The sequence below is a fragment of the Pholis gunnellus genome (assembly GCF_910591455.1).
Source record: "Pholis gunnellus genome assembly, chromosome: 10".
Lineage (NCBI taxonomy): Eukaryota > Metazoa > Chordata > Actinopteri > Perciformes > Pholidae > Pholis > Pholis gunnellus.
Window position 1 is genome coordinate 22,627,670 of NC_136537.1, and position 25,194 is coordinate 22,652,863.

A 25,194-nucleotide genomic window follows, 5' to 3' on the forward strand; every position below is an offset into this window, starting at 1 on the left:
AAAAAAAGTACAACTTTCCCTCTGTTGAGTAGCGGAGTGGAAGTATGAAGCTGCATTAAAGGGAAAGTAGAGTGCAATTACCTTGACTGTGTACTTAAGTACGGTACTTGAGTAAATGTACTTAGTATTTACCAGCAGTATTAGTCATGTGTTTTACAATTGTGGAGGTGTTGAAGATAATAATCCTTTGGCCATCGAGTCCCAGTTAAACAAACATGTTAAATCAACCAGACTAATCTTTATTTAAACAGTATTCTTGTGCTCTTTGCTTTATATGAAGTAAGAAATGTGTCACTGAAATCACTCTTCATCTGGATTTTGTCCTGGGATGAAATCTTACTGCTACTTTGTTCCAAGTACGCATGAGTTTACTGAGTTTGTTCTGGTTTGACTTGCTTTTGTATAAACAATCTCTCATATGGTTATGTTGACTGTTTGAAGCTGTTGTCGCATTTGTGTTGGGTAATCTGTGGGAATGCAGCACATGACACATTATTGCACACCTTGTTTGTTCCTATTAGTATCGAATACACTGCAAAGTGACCATTTAATATGAAATATGACATTAGCTGGAGGCCTAAACCAGAGTAAATGAAACCTGCCTGTGCTCCGCTCTCCGTGAACATTGAAGTCTTATATGTCAACTGATTTTTCTCAAGAATGGAAACAACTGATAGGAGCAGGCGGAGCGTGTCACGGAGCACAACACAGCGAGCGCTGGTGAATAGTTTTTGTTGGTGGCCCGGTTCAAAACACAGCGCTTGATAGGAAGTCTGATATACCCTGAGCCTCTCTTGTTCATCTTGTGTGGTGACATTTTATTGGATAAGGACAGGGCCTTTTGGCGGTGAGAGAGGGGGGGGGGGGGGGGGGGGGGGGGGGGGGGGTGAGAGAACAAAAAGCCATGACAAGAGAGGAGAAAAAAAATAATCTTTAAGCACCTGTAGTGAAACACAATGCACGCTTTTGAAAACAGTAAAGGGGAGGAATTTTTCTAAAATGGGCCAAGTCACGTCTTCAAGGCATCCGAGACAGAGAGATGAAAGCAGCAATGAGCGGAGGAAATGGGGGTTGAGGAGGCGTCACCTGGAGAACTGCCTGCTATTGACAGGATCCCAACCAGGCGAGACGCCCCAAAAACTGACTGAACACAGGCGCTGTGTTTTAGAGAAGGCGGAGGGGTTGTCGGGGGTGGCTGCAGCTGCAGACAGCTGTTTCCAACCAGATCTGATGTGAGCAACAACTTGGATGCTCGTGCACCCGGATGCTGTTTGGAAACAAGATGTTTACCCTGGAGTCTGCAAACCTAAGCACGTCATAAAGGTGAAATGTATTTGTCATCAGCATTAACGAAAGGCTGACAACACGCTCACGATCCAATGAAAAGCAGCAGTTCGATGTTCGAGGAGAGGAGGTGGGCCCAGAGCGAGGCCCGATTTACTGTGACGTTCATGGTGGCTAAGGCTCATTTACGAGCAAGCAACGTGAATGATGTGTCTTCCTGTGCTCGTAGATAGGTCGTTTTTGTTATGACTTGGCCGATAAGCATTTTTCCTGATAGGGTGGATGCGGTGATAACAAATGTTTACGGCTGTCTGGTGTCTATGTGCCCATGATTCACCTGGACAACAATGGAAGGCAATACCAAAAATGGAGTGGGCGCTCCCATCCAAAAATGGGTGTTTTTTTTCTATTTCTAAAGAGAAGGCTGGTGTCATTTAGGATTATTTTATACTGTATGTACACATTTAGTTTACATTTTTTCCCAGCATTTAAAAAAGAAAAAAAGAAAGTTCTACAACCAGCTCAAAAGAAACTCCTGTCTCAACAGAAATATACAGATGTGATGATAAAGTTCGTCATGTGACAGTTACAGAGGGATTGTTTCCATTCCTCCTGTAGGCGTCAGCTGATTGACTGGAAACAGAGCTTATTGTGAGCTTCTTGCTTTCTATGACTAATAATCTGACTCAATTGTTTTTCACACGGTCCAAGAACGAGGGCAGCGATAGACGGCACGATGAGGAAGAAAGTCAGCCCACGATAAGTGGATATATAGCTTGAGCCATGTGCTGACCGTGTGCAAAATCCGACAGGAAAAGTAACAAGTTGAGGCACAACCATGACAAAACAAACTCAAAGTGAGCCATCCTTTACTAAAAATCACAGGAACAAAACAAAAACATAAATAAAAACCAGGCCGCTGCATTTAAAGCGTTCCCTTGGCAGCTGCACAACGTGCACTTTACTCTCATTCTAATTTGAGCAGGCATCAGTCCTCAAACCTTTTATTTATCATGGGAGGGTTTTGCTGAGCGCGCTTGCTGTTCTTTTCGGCAACGCACCTCCTTCACACTCACACCTGGGAGCTGTAGTCATCAGTTTTTATGGATGAAAAAAGGTATTGCGCTGTCCTTCTGATACATTTCGGTGGTATCTTACCTTTGGGTGGTTTGAAACTTTAATGTGTAATCATAGCTAAATCCCATGAGGCTAACTAGCCAGCTAAAAATCATAAAGTATTATTGCGCGGTTTTCATAATGGTGACAAACAACAGAAAGGGCAGTGAGTGAAGGAAGCCAGCGAGACAAAGAGAGGGGAGAAAAACAGAGAGGTTTGTCATCTTTTCAAAAAGTCACAATATCATTTAATATAAAACACCTTTAAATTGAACATAATGAGGAATTCGTCATCGGGAGTTCCACCAATCCACTACCACTCGAACACCGCAGACCACCTCGGCGGCAGCCGACGTCAATGGTACTTCCGAGTGCACACAGAAAAGGGGTTTGAAACATGCATTTACTACATTGTACAAAGTCGAAAGCGAAAAAAAACAGGAGGTCTTTTTTTTGTTGCCGTTACTGGCAGAGAGTCTCTGCCGCCTCGTGAGGGATCCGGAGGCAAGAGGAAGGGGGGGGACAGTCTTGATAGTTGGGCATGTACAGAGGTGTCCATTTGTTTCCTGGCACTTATGGATAATGTGCCCTCCTCTCTTTTAGACCGTCAACTGAAGGGAAAGCGGAAACTTGGTGTAAGGCAGGAAAATGACTCAACATACTTTAGATATTGAAGATAACAGTTGTTTAATTTGGACAATGTCAGTGCGGCTCCTGTGCTGTGCAGTGTTCTGTGGGTGTTGGCAGTAACAGATATAGCTGTCTCTCTCTACACACTCTCCCCCACCATGTTGCTGGTAACGATCAATGAGTGAGGAAGCACAATGTCCATTCAATATATAATTTTTTTTCCACCCGCATCTATGACAATCCCATAATGATGCTGCGTTTTTGAACGTCAGACATGTCAGAAATAGTCTGAAGAGATTCTTCCCTTTTGTCCTCTCACACTGACGACACTTAGATAAACACATTTCATTCAAAGCTCCGTCCCTCCCTCTGCCTCTCCCTTCCCTCGCCTACACACACACACACACACACACACACACACACGCTCACACTACAGATGCCACAGAGGTGACAGAGGTCACCTTACTATCGTCTGCCCAGGGCTGCAGGTTCTGCAGGGCGTAGAGGGAGGAGTTGTGCAGGCAGAGGGGGTCCGGCTGAAGAGGCTGGCTCAACGTCTTCTGGAAAGCTTCCTGCTGAAGCTGCAGCATCAGCCGGTTGGCCTGCTGCCTCTCAGCCTCTCTCTCCTCTGCAGTCTGTCTCCTGGGTGGAATGGGGGGGGGGGGGGGGGGAGACAAAGGAGGAAGAGGAAGATATAAGACCTTGAAAGTGTGTACTCTTATGGGGCATGTACACAAGATTTATTAATGCTGCATACCGCAGCATTTTTCGCAATTTTTGTCTCATGTCCTCAGAAATAACATTTCTCTTTTAACATTTATATTCAAGCAGCGGCTCCCACACTGGGGGTCAAGACCCCACAGGGGGTCCCAAGTTAAAGGGGACATGCTCATTTTCAGGTTACTTCTTGAGCTTCAAATAGAACATGTTAAGTCTGAGAGTTGTCCTTGTTTTCGTCTAAACAATTTCAGAGCGTGTTTTCACTTCATGAAAGTCAATTGTAACATTTTGGTTGCCTAAAATTGTCTCATTCAGCGCTTGGTTGTACTTAGCTCCACCCTCTTGTGTCACTTCTGTTTGCAAAAAAACAAGATGGCGATGCCCACCATGCCAAACTTGAGGCTTCAAAATGGCAGTCCACAAGCCAATGGGTGACGTCACGACGACTACGTCCATTTCTAATGTACAGTATATGGGAGCACCTCTGCAAAGGTAGCAGAAATACTCAGAAGTGGTAGTATATTCTAATTAGACTGCATGTGACATAAGTAGGGGAGACAAATTGACTTTTTTCACAGTTTGTGGGTTGGTAGGCACTCCAGATACCCAAATGTATATGTGCACAAGCACTGAAAAAGTGTGTGTTTCATGTTATGTCCCCTTTAAATCTGTGTGATTGTGAGATAATAAATGCTATATATTTTTCTGATTTCCCAGAAACCATTGCATTAAAAGAGGTCAGACAGAAGAGGATTGGCAAATAAATGTTGGGTGTTTATTTCTTTTCTTTGGCAGCTGGTCGTGGCCATCACCGTAACATGTCAAAAGGCAGGGAAGCCAAAGCAGTACAGAAATCAATAAAAGAGCAGTTAAATGTGTCCCTGAAGTTTTGCTGAAACCTGTTCATTTGCAAGCTGTCTGCTTTTACTGTCTGCTCCTTCAACACCTGTGCCAGATACTTCAGCTTCAGGCTAAATAACAGCTGATCGGGATGAGTGACAGGTGCTGGTGGGGGGACGTGACTAACAGCGGGTGGGGGAGGTACAGTACACAATCTGCCTCAAGGTGAAAGGTAGCAGAACAGCATATGTTACCGGTAACATACATCCTACATTGTGTGTCAGGGCTGCGTTTTCCTGAAACATTAAAATGATACATGCTTTTGATGGAAACCTTACGTTGCTTTCCGGAGAAAAGAACAAACAACAAGTGAACTTTCAGTGATCGACATACTATGAGTCTGCAGGAAGATGTTAATAAGAGTTGATTAAGAATAAGTCAATCTTAATCAAATCCTGTCAGATATTTGCATGGTATTTAGGACATTTCCCCATCTGTGTGTTGGTGCTAATTTCAGCCAAGAAATGCTGAGAAAAGTCCTTATCAGCAACGCAAATTAAGGAAGAATGAAGACCGTACTAGGCTTTTTTGAAATGATGGTGATGTTGCTATAAAAACAAAACCACAATAAATAAATGATTGCCATCAAAATAAACTGCAAAATACAAATGGCAGGTAGAAATCACAGGAGGAAGCACACCTCTAAAACACTCTTTCATGCACACCGACCTCCATCCATTAGCCACACATTATTGTTAACAGCATTATCATAATCTGATTCCCTGGCTGTTGATTCGATCATCCTCTTGTTACTAGCGTAGTCGTCACGCAAAGACATCCCTCATGCTCATCCTATCAGGTGCACACTACAGGGAGATGCATAAATCTCAGCAAAACGAAGAAATCAGAAAAACCAGTTAAGCCAATTCCCTTGTTACTTGTGACATGCTGTTTAGTCTTGGATTTAGTTTGTCAGGTTTCATTTCCTTTTTATTACATCTTTTAGTGAAAAAAAAAGACATCCTAGTTTTTCACTGCTGCAGAATGTGATTGGAATTCAATAAATCACTTTTTTGAAGGGGATCATCAAACTAGGAGCCAATAAACTAACTTAGAAATGTTAACCAGCCCAAGTTTTTAAGTGTTTTCCATGTGTATTAAATTCAAAAGTCATTCGAAAAAGCTTTAGGGTCGTTTAAACATTAAAACCCTGAAAGGTAATTTAGCTGTTTGTAATACGCTTATGAAATATGTGTCCTGTCCCTTTAACTAAGGGCAGGGCTTCATAATTTGATTTCCTACTCATTTACTTCCAAATGGCTATAAACAACAGTTAGAATGAAGTGAAGGTGTGTGTGTGTGTGTGCGTGTTGGTGTGTGTGTGTGTGTGTGTGTGTGTGTGTGTGTGTGTGTGTGTGTGTGTGTGTGCGTGTGAGTGTGTGTGTGTAAGTGTGTGTGTGTGTTTTCTGTCTATGGACTTGGCAGTCAATTCCTCCTGTGAGTGTTTCAGTATTGCTTTGGACAGCAGCTTTCTAAAAGGCCTTTCAGGAGGCTCAGGAGTAATTGTGCTTGGTCAAGTGAACTGGCCTCGACTGGCAGCTACGCTAAGCAAAATAGGTGTTGTGTTGTACGACGCCCCGACTGCTTCAGCTGCGGGCCATTTTGCTCGCGTTTGAAGTAAAACACCGGTAAGCATTTTGGACCCAAGAGCAAAACACACAGATGCGTTCAGTGTCGATTTATGGCCCAGGAAAAAAAATTGGACGGAAGGAGTGGCTCTTCTGAGTGAACATCCTGCCCTCACAAAGACTAACGGCTTCGGAAAAATCCACCACGGCCTCTTTGTTTTGCTTAAGTACATCACAAGGGAGAAGATATGAGCAAAAATTTGGCATGTGGAAGAGAGAATTACGATGCTTTCGCTTCATTATTCTCTGCTCTCATGCCAGATAACACTTTAAGTGAAGGAACGCCCCCCCCCCCCCCCCCCCCCCAACTCCCCCCATCTGTAATCTTACCGCCATTTTGTCCGTCTGTTCTGAAACCAGGTCTTGACTTGTGCGTCCGTCATCTTCAGGGCCTTGGCCAAGGTTGCGCGCTCGGCTGACGCCAGGTACTTCTGGCGATGAAAACGCTTCTCCAGCTCGCAGATCTGCACCCGGCTGAAGGAGGTTCGAGGCTTTTTCCTCTTGGGCGGCGTCCGGTTCTGGTAAGGGTGGCCGATACGACGGGTCACGGAGAAGGGCGACAGGGCGGCTGAAAAAGAGGATTGATAAAGTTGAATTATTGTTCAGCAAACGGTGCGTCAAACATCATGCAATCATTCTTTAAAAAAGTCCAAGTTAGCATTAGCTATGAGGTTATTGTAACTAATTGGGACGTTTGGACTCCAAGATTAATACCTGCTAGTTTAAGAAGCTACTTCCATTTCTAAACCGCAGATTCTGAAATATAAACTTATTTCCCTCGAGGTTTTCTGTTTGTCTACGCTCATGTTATAAACACAATTTAGTTTTCCAGCCCTTGGTTAGATAAAATTATTGTCTATTTTGTTCTAACTCTGGAAAAGCCAGTGTTGTTTGGGGAGTCTAAGAGAAGGCCCAGAAGCTGCCAATTGAAGAAGATAAATGTAATTACAACTAATATTCCCCTGCCAGATTTTGAAAACCAAACAGCAGGTTTGTGCGGAGAGGACGTTTAAGGAAAAGTCAGAGAGCGAGAGAGACGTTTAGAAAGCCGGGATTAACAGCATCAGCTCCAAAAAACAATTCAAGAAAATATATATATATCGCTTTCAACTGCAATAAAGTCATGGGAGAAATATTTAAACTTCTGCTTTAGCAATATGTTTTACATAATTCACACAGACAAAACAAACGTTCAATAGCTAAGCTGAACACAAGGAATGCACTCAAAAATCAGGTGTGACAGATGTGTGAGGAGGGGAGGGTGGTTGGTTGGTGGGGGAGGAGGGGGTGACTCACCTGGGCAAGCCCCCTTTGGAAAGGGATAGTCTAGAAGGCCACTGCTGTCTCGCAGGTGAGCGAGCTCGGGGTAATAGCATTTGGCTAATGTCTCCACAGTGCTCCAGACAGGGACCCTGCCGATGTCTCCCTTGGGGAGAGGACAGAGGGACCCGACGGGCCCCGGCCCCCCTGTAGCCTCTCCGGCTCGGCTCTCCTCTGCCTGCTCCCCTAAAGGAAAGGGAGACACAGTAAGGTCCCACATCTGGAGCACAGCGGCAGATGTGTGGGCGCCAAAACGCATAGCAGCTAATCACATGAAGGCAGCCTGAACGCTGAACAGAGTCTACTTTAATGTCATTTACTGCTCGTCTCTTAAGTTAGCGTTAAATCCAGCATGCCTGTCAGCCAATGAGAATCAGGCAAGCAGGGTCAGTACTACTGACAATGTGATGAAGGTAAAAAAAAACACTATAATAATATCAGCCTACTTAAAACAATGCAACTAGCAATCTGTTCACAGTCTGGCGCAGAACGACTTTGGAGAGTCACATTTTTATAGTTTTATAAGAATTTTTTGGAACAATCAGACACAAAGATATTCATCACATCTTCCACACAAAACATTAAGCATTTGTCACTAAAACACTAAAACATTACAAGATTGATCATGAAACACTACAAAACTTCACACACAGTAATTTCAGAAAAGACCTAATTTACAGCTATTGCAGTTGAATTATTATTTGAAATACATTATATATACATATATATATATATATATATATATATATATATATATATATATATATATATATATATATATGTTTTGCCCAGACAGTTTCGTGTCTTCCAAAAAATATGAATATGAATGTGAGCTTACATTGTGTGTTTCTGCTCTCGGTGCCCGGCGGCTCACTTTCACATATCACTGTATCTGGGTATTAATAACAACTTATCTCCTGCATCATAAAATATCTATGAATCCTGTCTATTTTGTCAGCCATGGGTAAACAGAAGATCGATAACTGTAATGAGATCGTTTTTGGCCATAGATCCACTCCCCAGCCACATTCTCAATTTTGGAGGCAGAATGGAAATCAAGGAACAGGAAAAAACAGGAGTTTTTGTCTCTCTATGTGTCTCTGTGTCATTCCTCCCCAGCAAGCTGTTTCCCCTCCTGTCTAACAGGGTGTTTATTTGTTTTTGTTTTGTCAGAAAAGCTCACCAGAAGCCAAAATGAATATGAAAAACATCTGCATAGGTGTCCCCCGAGGGGCCACGAGCTGCCGCTCTCAGAGCTCCAGCGACCTGAAAAATTCATTTGTCACACAGACGACGACAATCTGACAGTAAAATGGAACATCGTCCCCTGATGGTGCTGAACACGAGTGGCAAATTGAGGCGTGCGCAAGCAAATGATATGTAAAAATAAAGATGGATAGCTGCAATGTGCTGTTACAGGAGGTCACATTAAGTTAACATTACCTGAGTGTATATTAGCAATGCAGATTTAGTGCTTGAAATGAGAACTCACTACCTTTTATTGTGTTTTGCTCTGGATTTATAGTGTCTGCGTCTTCTTTTTCTTCCTCTCATTATTATCTTTAATCTCCTATGGTAATATTCCTATATATCATTGTCGGGTTCCACATCATGTGCTGCTCTGGTGCTCAATAATAGTAAAACTGGTAATGCTATCCCTCTGATATTCCTTTCGGGACTTAGACAGGCATCTGTGGTATTTAATCATGAGTTTATAGTGACAAAATTCCCATGATGTCTCTGATATTTAGGTGCTCACAGCAGACTTTGGCCCTTTATTCTGACTTTATGGTGACTTTATTGCACTTCATGGTATGTTTTTGAAACCTCTTATGATGTCTTGTTCCTGTGTGACTTTTCCATGATGTACCTTATATATATATATATATATATATATATATATATATATATATATATATATATACATTTGTAATTAGTCCTCTTTGGTTGGCGTCTTGTTGCCCCATGTGCAGCCTTACGGGTCACATGCTGAGAGAGAACAGGCCTGTTGTTGCTCCCAGCGGCAGCTCTGGCTAAATGATACTGCATTAGGCTATTTCAGGCCATCTGTGGGCTAACTAATGGACCAGGCACATACGAGCACGTTCAGAAGCAACCCAAGTGGAGCTCAGCGTGCAGAAGGAGCCCTCGGACCTGCCAAAACTATGAAAAAAGCTTGGCCTCACAGCGTGCAGAATGCTGAGAAATATACGATACAGTGATGCTATGGATGCTGCGTTGGTCATGTCTGATGTTTTGACTCAGCCATCCGATATGCATATCAGGTTTAGCCATGCTATTAGTATTATTATTAGGAGTGCAAACTATAAGAAATAATGTAATGTCTTGATTTTAAAACCAACATCAAATTAAGACTCAACTGCATCAGTCCTAATGAAATGATAGAAATGAAACTAACCCATAATGTTCCTGTATTCTTGTATTTATGGCACTCAAATGTGTTCATTGTACCTTTAAATTAAGCCAATTGTTTCTAAAATGTTGGTGTTTTTTAAGGTGAGTTGGAAATGATCTTTCACTGCAGCACTAAAAGTATAAACATGTATATGTCAAAATCTATTTAGAAACTCTCATAATACTGAGATTAATGTCACAATCACACATGAAAAGTCTACATATAAAATATAAATATATCTAATTGTAGCGCATGGATCAAGCCTGTAATTTCCTATAATGTTGCTGGAGAAATTCTAAATCCCACGAGATAAAACGCGATTGTGGTGAAAAATACAAATTGGTACGTCAACATTTTTTTTCTCGCATGTTATAGGATTTTAATCATTTTCATCATGAGAAGAATAATTTATCAGTAACATTATCTTAAACAGCCTGGAAATAACAGTTAAACTGTTGATGCAGCGTTTGATCCAGATAGTAGACGAGCATTACAACTGAACCACATTGGACCATATATTATTATTAAAAAGAGAGAAAATCTTTTATCCCATAAAAAAAAGAAAAAAGAAGAAAAACAAAACGATCTGACTTGTTCTTCCTCTCCCTCAAATGAAAAAGAAAAATGACTGAGAATGCTAAATCTGCTGCCTGTGTAATACGATTTAGCATAAGCATATAGAGAAAATGCTACCACGGAGGATATGTTTCCCCATAATAAAACCACCTATACTTAATAACACTTCCCGGTGACAGCGCCTCCCTTCCCCACTGCGGATATTACCTCTGTAGCAATCTAATAAATATAGCCGTGAAGGATTCTAAAGGGGATATTGAAATATAACATGAACATATATTGCTATTTATTACACTATACGGGACAAAAGGCAGGGACACTGTCTTCTGTCACACCGAGAATCAGAGCAGCGTGCAAACACGAGGAAATAAAATCGGATTTCTTGTCCTGCTCTGCCGTTAACACACATGAGAGATTTATTGGAGAGAAAACGTGTTTAATTATGTTTCATATCGGTGCTAGTGGCTCTAGTGTGGCTCTGTTTATTGTCAATATGCCCAAATGGTCTACTTTATTTATTATTATTTATATTATTATTGTTATTATTATATGTTGTTATTATTAGTATTATTATTATTGGTATTATTACAGTGCTCTTTTCTTTTTTATTTAATGTATTAGTGTTTGTCCATCGTATAGGTTTGATGATCATTTGTATGAATTGAAACTTTCCACATTATGTGAAAACACATTTTAAAAATGTGTTAGAATGACTAACAAGTTGATTTTTATTAGATAATTATTATATAATATATATATATATATATATATATATATATATATATATATATATATATATATATATTTGCAACAGCTGAGCCACTACTTAATTTCTTCTGTTTTACGTTTTCTTGTTTTACATATTTTTTGTTGGTTTTGTGTTTTTTCTGTAATCACAATCATTGCCGAGCATCGAGCAGGTTTATATAAAATAAATATGAAATCAAGAAAAATTAAGTTACCTTTTTTAAGCAGAATGACACAGAGAAATAACGCTGATGTCGCCAAAATCTACCACTACTGCTGCTGCTGCTGCTATTACTATAGGCTATAATAATAAGGATAATAATAATCACACATTTGCGGAGAAATTTGGAATGGGATAATAAAAAGAATAATGTAAATATAATTAATTTGCCCATAAGCCAAATACACAGAGGAGCTGGTGATCAACATAAACCACTAGTGAATAAACAAGTATTAGTTTCATTCAGAGATGGATTAAATGATTTATATAACGCCCTGAAGCTTAAATCCGTTGTGTCAGTCCGATACAACTTCTCGTGATTTATAACGTGAATTTAGGCCACAAGGACGCGCGCCAGAGTGAAGAACGAGAGAAGCCTATTGTGCAATTTAACAGGTTTCGTTTACATCCCTTCAAAATAAAAAAATAAAAAAGACTCCCATGGCTACTGAGCTGGAAGCCTTTGGCTAAATGTTTAGCTGTTTAAAGCAGCACGAGGCCGTTTTTTCTCCTCCGGTTTCAACAAGAAAGGTAAAAACAACAACAACGGAGAGAGAGAGAGCGAGAGAGACATTTAAAATGGTGCTCTGCCCATCAGGATAGATGATAGTCCATTTGATTTACGGCCTTCTATAGGAAACAGAGCAGGCTGGATAGTGAGTGGGCTACGTGTGTGTGTGTGTGTGTGTGTGTGTGTGTGTGTGTGTGTGTGTGTGTGTGTGTGTGTGTGTGTGTGTGTGTGTGTGTGTAGGTGTGTGTGTGTGTGTGTGTGTGTGTGTGTGTGTGTGTGTGTGTGTGCGTGTGTGTGTGTGTGTGTATGTGTGTGTGTGTGTTTGTTTGTGTGTGTCGCTACTGTAGCATGCTGCTGATCCTTGGCTGATCAATACAGTGGAAAGATATAAGCTGCGAAATAATTACAGCGACACAAAGCTGGGAGAAATTAAACGAGAGGCCCTCGGTGACTATGAGCAGAATTGATAAGCCTATTTACACTGTATCTTTTTGCAGTTGACATATCGTCCCCCAGTATTTAATAATTAATCAGCTATAAGAACGGAATAGTGAATATTTAATGCGTGGAGTGGTGGGGGGAGATGGGGGAATCTATGATGCTCTTCATTTTCATCTTCATAAGGATGAGGTCATGAGAAACAGACCAGTGGCACCATCCCCTCCCAAAACTAAATGAATAAAGAGAATAAAACACAAGACATGATGCTTCACTCGAGAACTCAGAGGAATAGTTGTTTTATGCTGAAGGGAGGATGGCTAATCTAACGTCTGCCGAAGGGAAACACAGCCTTTTGGCTAACACTGCCACATTAATATTGCTGTTGATCAATGGCCATTGTCTCTGTCAAAATAAATAAGTTCATTTAAAAATGGAAGCTATATAAACGTCTCAAGACCACGTGATATAAACGCCTGGTAATAATAAGAGTGCATGACAATTCGGTAAGTGTCTGAGTGTATTTGAAGCTGAAATTAAATGTAACAAAAAGACAGAAATAAATCCTATCATATTACTTTTTTATTTTAGAGAAGCAGTTATTTGTTTTGCTTGTTTTCTTCTTTATTGTCTTTTTCAAAAAAAGAGTAGCGTAAATGCTAAAGGTTATTCATTTAAAAATAAAGTCTGCTACGTTGTATTATTACTGCACTATGAGTATTAATAACACCAGGGCAAACAATAAAAGAAACCAGAACCAAATGAGTGTGAAGAGTTTACTATAATGTGAATTATGCAGATTTAATTTTGAGAACATAATTGAGGCATTGCTTTTAGATAATATATATCTTTAAATTAGAACAACATTGCCACATTACTCTTAGTGGCAAATATTGTGAATGTATATTAATAATAAAAATAACAACAATAATAATAACCCACTGTTACATACATTTTAACCTGCCACGTGTAATCACTATTATGACTCATCTTCCTGCTTTCTCAATTGGCTCGCAGACGAAAAAAAAAAATATCATTCATCCTCATGAAAAGCCGGGGAACGTCGTTATCCGTCATCCGCTGTAAATGGAGAGTGATGGTCCAATACTGATTCATCAGCACGTCCATGTCAATTTCTCCACTCGTTTATCAGACTGCTCTTCCAGCGTAATAAAAGTGACTCTGCGTGCGCGCATATACGATTCGTTATAGATTACAACCTAAAGATGAAACCAGCTATTAGGCCCAGTTCATCCTGCACACATTAATATAACAAAATCCCAGCTCACACATGTAAGGCCACGAGGATACTATACTATAATGCTACTCTTCTTTTGGGCTCGTTTATAAAGGTGTGGAATGCAGGTGAAGGTAAATTATATCTGTTTTAAAGTGAAACACATATCAGACTTCAGGGTGTTGCAGGGTCACGAGCACACTCTTTACCTGTTAGTCTGTCCTTGGCAAACCTCCTACTGCTCTCCATCCACGGGAAGGTGAAGTTTGACGCGTTCCCCATCCCCATGCCGGGCATCGAGGCGATGCCGGGTCCGATGCACGCCGGATGCGCGGAAGGGGGCGGATGCGGCGCAGCGGCGGCGGGCGGCGGCGGAGGCGGCATGGGTCTGTGCGCCGGCACCCGGATCACCCCTCCGGCGCCGCCCGAGTTCACGTTGACGTTCATGTTCATGTTCATGCTGACGTTCATGTTCATGTTGACGTTGTAGGAGCCGGCCAGACCCGCCGCCATGGAGCAGGCCGGGTTGTAGACGCTGTTGTACCCGTTGCTGTAAACGTTGGGGGCCAGCGCGTAATCCGGGTCGCCGGTCCGGTTGGGCAGCATGCAGCCGCTGGACTGGTCCGAGCTGTTGAGGATCTGGTCGATCCCGAAGCTGATGGGCTCATGCTGCTGCTGCTGCGTCTGGTTCACCTCCTCGATCCCGGTGTGCTCCATAGTTTTTATTTTGCCGGTGGTGTGTTTGTCAGATTTTATCAGCTCGGATGTATTTCTGTCATATGGCAATTCAATGAAATGTTTGTATGTGCGCTGCAGTATCGGACAGTGTTTTTTGGATTTCAAGCATCGACACAGGCCGGATCTACTCCCAGGAAACCAACAACGTGTCCAGCGCTTTCCAAAATCTTGCCATTATTTTAGTCCAGCATCGGGATCAGGTGTTCCCTAAATTAAATGCCTATCCATCGGACTAAGTAAAGCGTATCCATCTTTAACAGCGCGTTCTTTCCCAGAGAACTATACACATACAAGGAAGCAACAAGAAAAAAAATCACACCCAAAGATGCCAAATGGTTATCCTGAGTACTTACAGAAGACAACAACAAAATCCGTGATTCAGTTCTCTGGAGAGGTTTGATGCGCTTTGTTCGCCGACTCTGGCAGGGACGGTCCATACGCTGAGGGCACAGCAGGATACCCAAGCTCGTCGCATCAAAATAAAGCCACAGACGAAACAAAACGAACCCAAAGAGGCGACGGGGCGCAGCGCTGACCTCGCCGGCGTGGATATTAATTGGAGGTGAGAGCGAACGGAGGGCTCTGTTGTGCTGAATGGTGAAGAAGTGCGTTTCAGCAGGTGAGACAACCCTCTGCGTAAAAGCTGCCATTCGGTCATCCAGCCAAACCTCGCCTCCCTCACTCTCTCTCTCTCCCTCCCACCCTCCCTCCCTCCTCCTCTTCGGTAGGGCAGTTTGTTTTTGCTCGGATTTCTTAAAGAAGCCGCAGCTTTTCTTTTTTTGGCAGCTTTTCTGGCATTACACCGGGAGGTTGTGTGTCTTTTAGTGGTGCTGAAGGTCCGGGTCACAAACATTTGCGCGTCTACATTACATGGCAGAAATACTGAAAAGGGGTCAATATATAGGAGTTTAGTGTAATGTTCAATTGCATATTTTAATTTTCAGTTTACCTTTAACGATAAATATTTCTCTCCTGTTGTCAGAAAGGATACCTTTTAACTGGATAATTTATCCAGTTAAAATGTAAAATGTAAAGGATGTATACATATATATATATACACATATATATATACATACATTTGTTTTATGTATTCATTGTTGAATCTTTATGTTGTTTATTTATGAGTCTGTTACATGTAAATGCTCAGTTAATTTAGATATGTGTCCATCTTACTTTTGTAGATATTTGTTTAAAAAAATCTTAAACGTAATCTCAAAGTGATGTAATGGATCATCGCCTTTACATTCAAGCCTCTGGAGAATCTTTGATGATGATAATGTTTGGGAAGCCTCATCTCTACCACCCTGTTTTGACATGATTTGGCACAAAACGTGACAGCAGGTGCGCACTTTTGTTATTCAATGAAATATGGGTGTATATGTGTGTGTGTGTGTGTGTGTGTGTGTGTGTGTGCGTGCGCGTGCGTGCGTGCGTGTGTCTGTGTGGGTGTGTGTCTGTGTGTGTGTCTAAGGACCCCTAGAGTTTCCCGGTACACCACTTTAGGATCCACCAATATTCGGATCAATGAACACTGAGCGAATATAAAACGAAATGGCAAGCAGCAGATGATGCTGGAGAATGGGCCTGAATGGGATCCCCTTATTGTTAATGGCAGGTTACATCAGTACACTGTGTCCTACAAGATACAACAACTAGTGCACCAGATTTATATGTGTGTGTGTGTGTGTGTGTGTGTGTGTGTGTGTGTGAGAGAGAGAGAGCGAGCCGCTGAAGCAATAATCTGTTGCACACAATGAAGCCATAAATCCAGTGATATTGACGGGAAGTGTGCAGACTACAGGCCTGATTTAAAGCCACTGATAGGCCCATTCCAAACAAAGTAATGAAATGTAAAGCAACCGTAAGCGATATTTAGCCTGTAGGAGGAAACAACATGTAGACCCAGGAGTGATATAAAGGTTTTACATCTCCAAATGAAGAGGCAAGAATAGATAGATAGATAGATAGATAGATAGATAGATAGATAGATAGATAGATAGATAGATAGATAGATAGATAGATAGATAGATAGATAGATAGATAGATAGATAGATAGATAGATAGATAGATAGATAATTAAACAAATAAATAGCAGCTGGAGTCCCATCGTGGAGCCAAACGCGTTGCTGATTTGCACAAATTATTTAACCTTTCTCGGCCCGGAGCAACGACGTGGATCGCCGGGGTCTCCATTCAATAAAATTGAAAAATGTCTCACAATAAAAGCGCGACACGGGGAAAAAAACCGGATTTAATATATCACCGTTTTATTACGCACTTATTTCACTTTCCGTGCGAATAAAGATATCTCTCAACTGCACAAGGTGGCTAGGGGGAAGCATAAAAATCAATTGTGTGAATTCAGGGGCCATATCAATAACGTGCGGGGGACGAGAGCGGCGCGAGTGTGGCTGCTATTAGGCCTGTTTATATTTGCGCGTTACAATCAAATGAATAGGGACGAGAGGACGCGCTGGGCCGCAGATCAGTTTACTGACAAGGCAATTGGCCGTTTATGCAAAACCAGAGAGATCTATGGGCCTGAAACCGGAAACATAATGTTTGGAAGCACCTCTACAGTAACACATCTCTCCTTGTTGTTGGCGATGGTGACGTCTGACTGTGTGCGACACAACCCGAGTTGTTTACACCAACACAGGGGTTCCCAAACTTCTGTCTGTCTGTTGTCAGTAGTTCACGAGAGTTGGCACAGTTTTCTGTTGTATATTTGAATACATTTTGTTCAGGTTGACTTGTTAAAAGTCATGCATTGTCTTAATTTTACTCTTTTCTTGGTTCATCGTGCATCGAACTGTTATGACATGAAGTTTAAGCCTATTTCCTGATATGGACATTTATTATATTATATTCTACTTTAGGCGGAGGCAGTGGGGGATTCCCCAAACCGTTTCCATATCATAACACCCACAAGAGGTCACATGTTAGGCCATTTTAGATTCAGATGTGGATCCATATTATTATCCAACATCGGTAAATTCGTTTACCGATATGAGGACACGATAAAAACAATGGTACAACAGATACAATCAGACGATAACACATACGGTATATCCTAAAACACATTAGATCACATCGAGACTGAGACAGAATATACAATATACAACAGTCAATCCACTTTAATCCAATTCAAGATCAAATATGACAAATATATATTATTTTGTATTATTAATTTCAGCCAGACAGCACTCATAACTCTTCCATACATTTCTTTAACTGTGCCAACATATAAGAACAGTGAACGGGGTAATTAACGTCACATTCTTCAGAAGGTGCCCTCTTTGTTGTGTTGGTATATGATTCTCATTTGTAACTGTGACAGCAGTCAAAGTTATATATCTGCCCTGTGCCAACTCTATTTAAACGTGAGACCCCACATTTATCAACTTAAGGACAAACAATTTATTTATTTATTTGATACACTTGGTTGTTAACTTAATGATTTTTTTTTTTAACAGATACTCTGCTATTTGGTAGAAAGTAAAAAACAAATAATCATAACTCGAGTATCGTGAAGCAAGACATTTCACTGAATTCTAATCCTAAAACCTTCCCATTACCTCGTTTCATTACGTCCTGTTCATGTGAGGCTATTTGCCAACATGTTGAGCACTTTGGTAAAACTGTAAACCTCTAATCATCAGGACCAATATCACAGTTCTCTTTATTGAGCCTGACAACCAGAGCTCACACTCAACAACACACCAAGTGTCTGGTTTCATTATTCCCAACAATTTAGGCCATTCACTGTGATTAGTTCCCACGAGCTGCTGTTATAATGAAGCATAAGGGAATTAAAATGATTTTTTAAAGTTATCTGATTTCTAATGTGCAGTTTGGGACTCTTCAGACTGATATGTCACATTTAACTCCATGAAATGTCTCATCAGATGATCTGTTTGTATTATGGACTTATACACATCAGAACAAAACAAAATCATTACTAAATGATTCTGTGTTTTTATTGAAACTACAACTACTACACAGGTTTTTAAAATTAAAGCCATGAAAGCCTTTTTTACATTTAAAGGTGATGTTTTGATCAGAGCTCAATAAGAGCATGCAGTGACATAATGCTCAGCCTAAATGTATTTAAACACCTTTGGCACCAACCTGTCCACATAGTTAGACATCATTCTGCAAAGGGAACCTGCACTGTTTGTGGATTTAATGAGGTTATTTAGCATGAACTGCTCATGCTCCCCGTTTTCTCTAAACGCTTTGTGGAAGTATCTTCATTTTGCTCCATCTCTCTCTCTCTCTGCTGCATGACCAATGTTTCCCATCAGGATCATTAAAATTCCATCTAATAAGCTATAGCTGCAAAACATGAGGGACATTAAATGATTATTATTATTTAAATAGAGATCCCTGACTTATTATGGGCTGCCACATCAAAACTAGTTATGAAATAAGAGGTCTACCTATATAGCTTTTAAATGCAAACGTGACATTATATTGTGCTGGATTGTAATCAGCAATTTTACTAATGCAATGAGGCCCCATTGACAATTAAGGTACACCCTCCTTTCACAAACACACGTGCACACACACACACACACACACAAACACACCCGCGCACACCCTCTCTCCCTCTCCCTCTCCCTCTCTCAATATGAAACCCCCTCGCTGACTTTGCCCAAAGGCGTTGTCTATGGTTGCCGGCTGTGCGTGATGAATCGTTATCTCCAGGCCATGCTGCTCGTCTGGGTAATAAAGTACCAGCAAAGCGGAGACAAAAGGAATTTGTCACAGTTGCCTCCCCGATATATTAGCGACCTACCGGTCGGTTTAGCTTGCGTTTGGGGGACCAGGGGCCTGCAAACCAAATTAAAACGAAGAGAGAAAAAAGAGGAAAGCGTCTCTCGAAATGTTGCAGAGCAGAAGGAGCATCAGATGGAAACAATATCTGAATATTACTTGAGTAAATGTGCAAGTGTTATAATTATGAAGATGATTACGCCTGTTACTGATGTTAATTTTGTTAGACGTTGTTGTGTCATTAGTTTGTGTTTGTTATTGGTCATTGTTCACTGTTCATCATGGAAAATGCTTCCTTGGACTTTGGTGTTCACTAATTGTTTCTGTAAAGAGAAATAATGAGGGGGAACACACGTATTGGTGCGGGCAATGATGTGACGATGCGGCAACGCAGGTCTTCGTGCAATTGTTGTTATTCTCGAATTTGTCACTTCTGCTTAAATAACTATTTTGTTGCAACATATTTGGCTCACTCAGTAGAACGAACTGACATTTAATACAAAAAATATGGATGTGTGTATCAACAAAAAATGGACGTGCATGGTTAAACTCCTTTACATGCTGTCAGCTGGTTGTTTGTGGAGTCTTTTCCAAATTGTGCGTAAAAAAAAAAAAAAAAATGGCAAAGGGGCCCTCCAGACAGTAGGGGCGTCCGATAATGGATGTCTAGCCGCTAAGTTGTCCGATAACGGACACATTTTAATTGACAGCTGAAATGATCCCAGACCTGAGGAAGGCTGAGAGAAAAAAAAGAGAAGAAAACTGCCTCTGCAATCAAGGATGTCACAGATTAGTTTGACAAAGCCTGTCATCCTCCCTCCCTCCCTCCTGTTTGGCTCTCTGTCGCCATTAGGTTGAGCTTCAGAATTTACACCCAGAAAACAAACAGTTCAGTGGTCGAGGAAGGAGCTCGTTGAACAAATGGGGTTCTCAGATACTCATTTTTGCTGCTTGTAATTAATGTATTGATCCTTCAGCATTCTGTTGTAGCCTGTTAGCCTTTAGAAATACTGAGATCAAGAAGCCACACTGATCCCCAACCCTTCACATACATCTCATTGAAGTGGCAATCCTTATGAGTCCGTCCTGGATGATTTAGAATTTCTATTGTAGTGGAAACAATGGATTTGTGCTCACGGTTTAGCAGTCTGGAGTCTTTGGCAGCATCTGAAATCCCACACTATCGTTCTTTTTTTCAGAATTGTGTCCACATTCCATTGTGTGTGTGTATACAGTAAAACTGTAATACAGCATTATTTTTCCGGGAATGTCTCCACAGATACCCAGTTCCTAATACTGCATGTATGAATATCGCTATGCTTTTATCAGTGGACCATATGCTGAATCACCATTATGTTCATTCAGCAGGCAGTGACTTAAGAGACTTTTATTGAAACAAAAATCTTTGCAACTGCCATTTTAACTGTTAAATGAATGCCACATGTATGTCTTCTGTAAGCTTTATCGTCCAACCAATCTCTAAATGCTCGTTCAAAACCTTCAGGAAAATGATTGTGAATGAGAAATACAGTCTTATTTATTATTGTTGAGATATTAATGAGTCTAAAGATAGTGAACCTCAGCCTAATAAATTCCCCCATGTGTTACATCAGTGTCATGCAATAGGAACTAGTTTTTGTCACTAACATTTACAAAGAAATAAACTGACCTGTATTACCAGGGCCATGCTTTAAATAATACCTGATTAAAAACCAGCAGGTCAAATCATTTAATGCCGCTTTCATTGTAAAGTGAACATGTATCGTTGCTGCAGATTATAATGTCTTCTGCTCTGTGCAGCAGCCCAAAGAGTCACTGTGGGATTGTGTTGTCTTGATGAGAGTTTCCATTAAAGGAACAATCACTAAGGTTCTCCGTGGAACCAGTACAGTGAGGTTCTACAGAGTTAAATCAGTGAGCAATGCCAACTCTATTCTTGCTGCGATGCAAGAACCATTTACTGGTTCTACCAACATTTGTACTGAGAGTGGACTCTGAGGTGTCCTAACAATCATTGTAAAAAAAGAAAATCTGTTGTTGCAACATTTAAGGAAGTAAACAATAGGAGAGAAGACTTCTGTCCACTTTATTGGTATTTCATCGGAACCATTTGGTTGTTCTGAAACCTTGAGATGAACATTTAAGGAATCGCACAAAAATCTGTACAAATTATTTGAACAAAAACACGCTACATGTTATGTTTGTCAGTTTGAATGTTTGTAAAGGAGCACGGACTCTGAGATTTCAGAAGTTTGACCAAAAACCGTCACCAAAACCTTCCCAACCTCCAAAGTAGTTCAACTTGATATTGATGCCAAACAAGTGAGACAACCAGAAAACAGGCGAGCTGGCATTTCAGAAACGAATACCAGTCTTTTAGTTATTTATTCCTTCATTTATTTAATTATTTAATTGATGTTGTAGTGTATGATATAACATTTTGTTACAACCTGGGTCTTATTATTGAGCTATGCAACTAAACCAGCTGGTTAGAAGTGAAAAACACAGATTTTAACAATAACATTCAACATTTAAGTGTCACCCAAACTCATCTTTGTAGAGCTTTAACAACCTTGACTCCATTCACTTACTGTAGTTTTTCGAAGGTGCTTTTATGATAGTTTAGAATATGTTGTAGTTTATTTATGTACCATTATTATTCATGCAGCCTGTGAAACCTCTTTTCTTCAGAGTGTACAACAACCAGAGCTCTGTGATAGAAGACGCGCCATCTTTCTCTACCCTTCAGGATCTCTTTTCCTCGCAGTGTCAGCAGCTACGAACCCGTAAAGAACCGTTCTGCACCGTGGAACCCTTTTTACTGAGAGTGTAGAATTACATTATTCTGCATTTGGAGGGTTCAGTCCTTGACTCTTCGCCTCCCTCAGGGGAAAACCTGGCGCCTCCTGCCCGGATCAGACGACTCGAAACTGGACGGAGTGGAAAGGAGGAGAGGGGTAGAGAGGAGGAGGGGGGGGGGGGGGGGGGAGGAGGAGGAGGGGGAGGAGGAGGGAGGGAGGGAGGGAGGGAAAACAGTAAAAAAAAGAGTAGAAATCGCTGAAATGCAGGCTTGGGGCTGGAAGGATGGAGGGATGTCATGTCGCAGCACCGAGCGTTACAGGCCGCATGAGCTGCAAGAAAAACAGGTATTTCTCTGTGTAAATATTGATCTAATTGTTACTATTATTATCATTATTATTATAATTATTATTACAATTATTATTACAATTATTATCATTGTTGTTGCTGTTCAGAGTTAATCTTTATTGATAAAGAAAGTGTAACTTTTCCTCTTGTGATTTCAGTTTATTTGGGAAAAATAAAATCAACAGAAAAGGTGAAATAAAAGCCGTCATTTCATTACTCAACGTCAGATTTCTCCACTTTATATTTTCCACTTTTCCTTTTGAATGCAAACCGATTCATTTTGCTCTTCAGCTGTTTGCCTCAGATAAACCTATCGATTAGACATCAGTTAGATTCCTAGCCAGGGCTTTATTGAGTAAGTTGGTGAACCTTAAAGTGAATTACAGGAACTGCTCTGCCCCTCCGGTGAACTATTTAGTTGAATCTAATTTACTTTGATAAACACCATCTATTTTATTCACTCTGATCGCCATTTTCATCGGGGGTTTATTGTGAGGCTGCGAGGGCAGAGTTTGTGCAGGATTTTTGGAGAGGAATTAGAGAGATTGAGATCATGGATGTAGCTTCGTTTTCAGAATTAAACTAAACACTGTCTCTGTAATCTGTCATAATACATAGAAAATCACACCAATTTATGTTATTATTATTATTATTATATGTATTATTATTATTATTCCTAAAAGTAGTATCGTCTGAATATTTACCATCATTTTGCAACAGATGCTGAGTCAATTATGTCTGCAAAAGCCATTCATATTTTCTAAATACATTTTCAATCAATACATTCTACAATTCATTCACCTTCATTGTAATATGCTTTTCTCTTTTGTCTGCAGGAGTCACGACAGTGCTGCACAACTGCTGCAAGATGCACCAGTGAAGGGAATGCTGATTATTTTGGGGGTCTATCAGGACCGTCAGTCTGCATCCTGCTTTGTAGGTCGACTATTGGTGGGGTTTTCTGGAGATCATTGATTAATCATTTAAAATGTATATTTCATGGGGTAATGCATATTTTTGGGATGCATATTTTTTTACATAGCTTACAGTTTAAACCTTTGATTTCTCCTAATGCAGTTACTGAAGGCAAAACATTAGGTCATCATATCATTATATTTATATTCACAACCTCTTTTTCTCTCTCAATGCAGCTGCAATTTCGTGCAAACTGCTGTCAATTTAAATAAATAAAAATGATTATAAAACGGTGACGAATCTCTCCGACACAAATAAAAACAAAAGAAATGTCTGTGCAGTCTGTTTATGCTCCTCTCCAACCCTGATTCCGCAGTCCGCTCTGAGAGCCTGTTGTACACATGCGTCGTATTTAAGCGTAATTGGCCGTATCATTGGCTTTTGTCTTGTTTACAAAGCGGGCAACAGGAGCGGTAATTTAATTTCCTCTGCCGCATTGAAGAGCCACCAGCCGCCTGTCAGCCCGAGATCGGCCTCTGCAACCCCGGGCAGCGGGCAGGAGACTGGCCCGGGGCGATTCTGGAGAGAGAGGAAGGGGGGAGGAGGGGGGAGGAGGAGGGTGACATCTGCCTGCAAACAAAAGTGTATATGAACGAACCCCTGGTACGTCATGGAGGATAAAGCCACTCAGTGTCTGGTGACATAAATCCATAACCATTTATTCATAATCATCAATAAAGGGGCACAAGAAAGAGGGCTTAAGTATGTTTTGTTCTTAATCTATGTCAGTGTGTTTAGTTGTATCCCTCATCCTCATAGTCATTTTGTTTGTATTACTTCCATTAACACATATTAATATATTTAGTTGTATTATGTTTACATGTACTGACACAATTTGATATTAATTTCCCCTTTTTTTGGACCACTTCTATTTTTTACTGCCTCTGCTACTGCTTGACTCATGTTTATTTATTTTTTTGTGTTTCCCGACAAAACATTTTAATTTGTTGCTGCAACAATCTCAATTCTCCATGGGGCTCAATAGGAGAGCGAAAACCCAAATAAATGATTTTCCAAAAATTGCTTTGGTGTATCGCTGTTATTTAGGTGATGATGATGAGCTGCTACATTTTAATCTCCTTTAAGGGACGAACATTCACAGATCACATTCATGTAGACACATTATGGGTTATCAAATCATCACAGGGATATGGAGTCTGTGAAGACTCTGTGAGAAATACTGCTGATTTTCTAAAATACAGGAAATTAGGATTCTGTTTTTAATGATGATCACCAGAGTTTATCTCCCTTTTCATTAACACCAAAGACGGTAATGGAAATGCATTATTTCCAGAGGAGAGACTGGAAGAGAGTTGCCCCGTCTGAGGAGCTGACGTACAACAGCGAAAGACTAAATGACAGCAGCCCTTTTAAACTGAAGTCCCATCAACATGAGAGCAACGCTGACGGTGTGTTTACACATGGCTCATTTATTCTTTAGGAAATGAAACACACTAGATTCAGTCACTTGATGCGATGGGAAATGTGCAATGTGGGCAGCGGGGCTGTAATGGTGTGACCTGAAGTTAGTGATTATTAAAGACAAATGTACAATATGATATAATAAGACAATATTAATCTGTACTTCCCCCCTACACAATAGCTAACCCTGATTATGTCCAAAATCTATTAATGTGATCTTATTTAATTATTTCATTAAACAAAAACCCTTTAATTCACTGGATCCTTGTATATATTCCTGAAATTAAATAATATACGTTTAAATGTATTGAAAGAAAAATGAACTCTTTGTTGACATCATACATGTCTGAGGAAGAATGAAACATGCACTGTGCTGTGTGTTTACTATCA

At 40.6% G+C, this 25,194-nt stretch overlaps 1 protein-coding gene across 1 annotated transcript; it reads right to left on the reverse strand.

The window, feature by feature from the left end:
- Positions 1 to 3,420: 3,420 nt before the first annotated feature.
- Positions 3,421 to 14,719, reverse strand: tlx2 (T cell leukemia homeobox 2). Its single transcript, XM_079167865.1, has 4 exons — positions 13,953 to 14,719; positions 7,575 to 7,784; positions 6,609 to 6,846; positions 3,421 to 3,672 (listed from the first exon to the last, which is right to left on the reverse strand). Exons 1-4 carry the CDS (start codon positions 14,458 to 14,460, stop codon positions 3,456 to 3,458), a joined length of 1,173 nt encoding a protein of 390 aa, XP_079023991.1. The 5' UTR covers positions 14,461 to 14,719; the 3' UTR covers positions 3,421 to 3,455.
- Between the last annotated feature and the right edge of the window lie 10,475 nt (positions 14,720 to 25,194).